Source organism: Sphaeroforma arctica, assembly GCF_001186125.1.
Source record: "Sphaeroforma arctica JP610 unplaced genomic scaffold supercont1.37, whole genome shotgun sequence".
Lineage (NCBI taxonomy): Eukaryota > Ichthyosporea > Ichthyophonida > Sphaeroforma > Sphaeroforma arctica.
The window spans coordinates 101,732-106,306 of record NW_014040521.1 but is presented as its reverse complement, the minus strand read 5'-3'; the positions used below and the strand labels follow the sequence as shown (position 1 = coordinate 106,306).

Genomic DNA, 4,575 nt, shown 5'->3' with positions numbered 1-4,575 from the left:
AAGTATTTGTATATTTGTGACATTTTGACGTTCTGTTTGCAGTTATATTCTTCCTTTGTCCAAGTGTTGATATAGCTAGTTTTTTTTTGCTCATTGGAAATGCAATTCTGAGCTGAGTTATCATTCATTCATAGTGCTTGTATGGGACGCGTCTGGTTGTGATACTTGTCGTTGTTTACTTCAGAGTGTTTGCGCTCATTGTTTGTTATTTAGTATATGTGAGATGTCTACTGTCCTCTGTGCTGGCTATGCACGAGTTGCGCAATCTGTTTTGTATCATAGTTCCTAATTCATTCAGCTCATACTCGTATGACATCTTTTGGTGAGTCGCTCAGCACTTTGCAATTTGATTATTTCAGTAGTGAGGTTTGCAGCTATGCGGTGCAAGGTTCTATATATCTATAGTAAATACTATTGCAATTGAAATACGAGTGCGACACACTGTCTCTGACGTCTTAATGTACGGTCTCTGAAAAATTATGATCCCAGATCACTCTAGCGTTTTGATTAGCTTTTCCTCACTCTATCAAAGAGTTACTTAACCGAGAAATATATTAAGTCGTCTTGGACGATACCTTGACTCTCATAAACAATAGACAAGGTAAAGAAGGGAATATTTCCGGATTCTATCACAAACGACGAGTCTGAGGTGCAACAAGTTATAAATCCACTATTTTAATAGTGAGGCTTGCAGCTAAGTGCTATGAGATTGTCGATGTCTTCTAGTAAATACTAGTGCAGTTCAATACACGAGTGCGATGATCTGTCTCCGATGTCTTCATGTACACCCTCGGAAAACCTACACTCCCAAATCACTGTTGCATTCTAATTAGATTCTCTCACTCTATCTTAGGGTCACTTAACCGAGAAATGTTCAAAGTCGTCTTGGACGACGCTTTGACTGTTATAGACAATGTAAAGAAGGAAAGGTTTCCAGATTCCATCACAAGCGATGTGTCTGAGGTGCAACAAGATAAAAATGTCAGACAAGAAGAGAGGTTAAGGAAGAAAATGGATGTGAATATGTTGCTTGCGGTAAGTCCAATCGAGACAGTGACAGCTGCTATATCTTCAGCAGTAGGAAAATGATGTTGATACCCATAAAGTCTTGCTTTCGCTCAGAGGTTCATTGTGGATGAGCATTGAACAGTCATGTATGCACGTGGCAGCTGTTTATTTATACACAGTGATTCGACTCGCACAACATTATCATTCTAGCTATCAGGCCTTTCGATTGCACTCCGTTGTTTCAATGCAAAATCTAGCACCAAGTAGTGTTTCAGTGTATACATGAATGACATCGGCACATGGTAGGTGATTCAGCTAATAGTTTTGTGAATGCCGTTCTGATTTCAGGCGGAGATAAATGCAGCAAAGAATGATCCAAAAGCTCTTCGTCGCATGCTGTTCGAGGACGCCAATTTGTCGCAACGACGTGATTTTTTCTGGTAAGCCGTTCCGTATACTTCAAATCGTGCTTCAATGTCGAATCAATTAAACAGATTTGATCTGTGATCAGTATGCTACTATACATGTGCTTGGTGCGATAGTTGGTGGAAATTGTCCTTTGATTTCTCACCGGATACACATGCCCTACCATTTTTATATCGCAGGGGATATACGCTGCTACACTGGGCTGCTAAAAACAACAACTGCAAATCGATCAAAGACCTGTTGGCCACTGGTGCAAATCCGAACGCACAATCACACGGAGTAAGTCCCACCGACATGACAAAAGCCGTATATGCTAGTTGTCGGCATTATAGGCATCGGCAGCCCTCGCACACAACTTTTGCACATTAATTCTTTGTGATTGAATAATTACCGAGCATAAGAGCGCATGAAATGTGCATTGATCCTCTTGTTGCTGTCACAGGGTCTCACACCGCTTCACACGGCAGCAATTAACGGACACACAAAAGCGATGCGCTACTTACTTGAAGCTGGCGCAGACATAGACATGAAAAGTAACAGGTACGTACAGTTTTAGATCGCGAGCTACTATAATATCGATGCTGGGGTTTTTTTTTGGATAGGGTTAAGGGTGATTGAGGTATATATTGCAAAGTTGCCACACAATATTCGATTGCGCCTGCTTACTTACTATGATTTATATCCGCGTGATTGGACAGTGGCGAGAAGGCGAAGGACGTAGCGACCGGCGACCCACGATTCCTGCTGCAGAACCGATTACAAACCTGGGATTACACGGCGGTTAAGCAAGTTATATCCAGTCTGAAATCTCAGTACATGTAGTATACATCATTATAAAGATATGTTCATTTGAGAACGGCTGTCCCGCGGCATAGCAACGAACTATTTGTAGCATTTAGTATCACTCTAGTCAACACTTAAGCCTGCACCTTCGACTGCCCACGAAAGAGTGAATATCCGCATGTGAAAACCACCCCCAGAATTATTCCACGCACCAGCCGAAAGCTATCGCCTCACAGCTTCAATTTATAAACGTACTACGTCAAATACATATCTACTGGCTGATTGGTTTACTTTAAGAGCCTTAAAGTGTACTCATCGAAGTTACCACCTTAGAGTTCTTTAGTATATACAGGTACTACGACAACAAAGATCTACTGGCTACTCGGGGTTATTTTGAAAGCTTTGAAGTTGCCATCTTCAGAATTACGTGCACTTGTAGTCTTAAACACACATTTAAGAAGAAGAAAAAAGGGCTGTATCAGCGTTGCAGACAGCAGCAGCTATATAAATACACTTCCCTCTTCTACACAGGTTCACTACAGGACAGAACGAATACGTGTTTAGATGGGCCGAACAGGACGATACATTGCATGGCAGAACAATACAATGTACGGTTGAACAGTTCAAGTATAACGATATTTTGTGTTTCAGAACAGAAAATATGTGCTATTCGAATAGGTCAAACAAAACAATATGTTGCCTAATAGACATAAAACTCTGCATTCGCTCCTAAACGCACAATCCCCATGACGCCACTGACAACTTATGTATACCATTGACAACGTGTGTATGTTGCTGACGTATGTATACTGATGGCACGTACATATGCTACTGGTAAGCTATGTATGCTACTGACAACTTATGTATGCTACTCACTGACAACTTGATAACTTGATAAATAATCCGTGTCTCCTTGTAATTTGTCAGGCCGTAGGCCACACATCGTTAAAATACTCAGTGTAAGGACTGTAAGTGGACAATAGGACTGTAATACTGTAGGCTGTAGGCCAAGAGATCCTAAAAGTGTTGTACTTTAAAATACTCAGTGTAAGGACTGTAAGTGGACAATAGGACTGTAATACTGTAGGCTGTAGGCCAAGAGATCCTAAAAGTGTTGTACTTTAAAATACTCAGTGTAAGGACTGTAAGTGGACAATAGGACTGTAATACTGTAGGCTGTAGGCCAAGAGATCCTAAAAGTGTTGTACTTTAAAATACGCAGTGTAAAGACTGTAAGTGGACAATTGGACTCTGCAGGCCAAGCGATCCTAAAGTGTTCTTTAGTAGGTCTCTTGCTTCAGGCTATAGCCTTACGTATAGAAAAGTATCCTTATATGGGCAATGCCCGACAATGGCGGCTACATTGTGTAAACAATGACGAGTTGACGACAAATCACAAAACCAAACGAATCTGTTCGTATTTTAGAGTGTGGTCTCTGTGAGTCTGTAGTCTGTACTAAAAAAGTCTGTACTAAAAATTCAACCAGGAGGCTATGCTAACAATTTATGTATATTTATAGCAATACATATATTTAATATACTTATTGCTATTTGCAATGGTATTTGTACCATTATTGCAGTAGTTTATAGTAGCAATTAATAATAGAAGAGCGCATCATAGCGCACATGTAACTGCAGCGAAGTAGTTTGAGACTTCTCAAGTTTCACAGCTTTGATTGAGTTGGTCTTCTGCCAATGGTGTCCTTCACCGGCCTCCTGCAATGACCAAGGGTGTACATCCAGGAATGCATGATAGGGCTATTTAAATATATTCTGAACTCTGTTAAGGTCACCCGGATTACCACATTATCAGATAGCGTGCATAAGTACTCTATTTTGTCAGGCATTTTTAAGCAACTACTGGCCTTTCGTTGAAAAAGTACGTGAGTGTACATAATGGCAGGCGAGAAGCAAGAGCGAATCATCAACAATTTCTTCCTGTTTAATGAAAAGTTTGGACCCCATGAGGACTCCGAGCATGAGAAGATACTGTTTTACTACCCAGCGACAACGGCTTTGTCTGATCAATTAACTAATATAGGGTTATGTCAAGGCATAGTGCAGTTCGCAGAGACATTCCATCCTGCTGAGTATGTTGGGAAGGGCAGTATTTTATATATAGCGAACAGCGGTATACAAAACCTTGTCAAAGTGTGTTATATATATGGCCATATAGGTATTGTATTGCATGTTGGACACAGTTGATTGCTAGCCTACACCATGATTTGCAGGCTAAATACACATATCTATGTCTATATAGTATCCCAAGGTATGTGCGTTGGTCAATTCCAAGAATTGGGAATTGGTTTATTCGTGTATAGAAAAGGTACACATATACCTACACAATACCATATATAT

At 40.5% G+C, this 4,575-nt stretch overlaps 1 protein-coding gene across 1 annotated transcript; it reads left to right on the top strand.

The window, feature by feature from the left end:
• Nucleotides 1-1,840: 1,840 nt before the first annotated feature.
• Nucleotides 1,841-2,256, top strand: SARC_01029 (hypothetical protein; the record flags this gene model as incomplete). Its single annotated transcript, XM_014305263.1, has 2 exons — nt 1,841-1,974; nt 2,133-2,256. The coding sequence occupies 2 exons, from the start codon at nt 1,841-1,843 to the stop codon at nt 2,254-2,256; spliced, it is 258 nt and encodes an 85-aa protein (XP_014160738.1).
• Between the last annotated feature and the right edge of the window lie 2,319 nt (nt 2,257-4,575).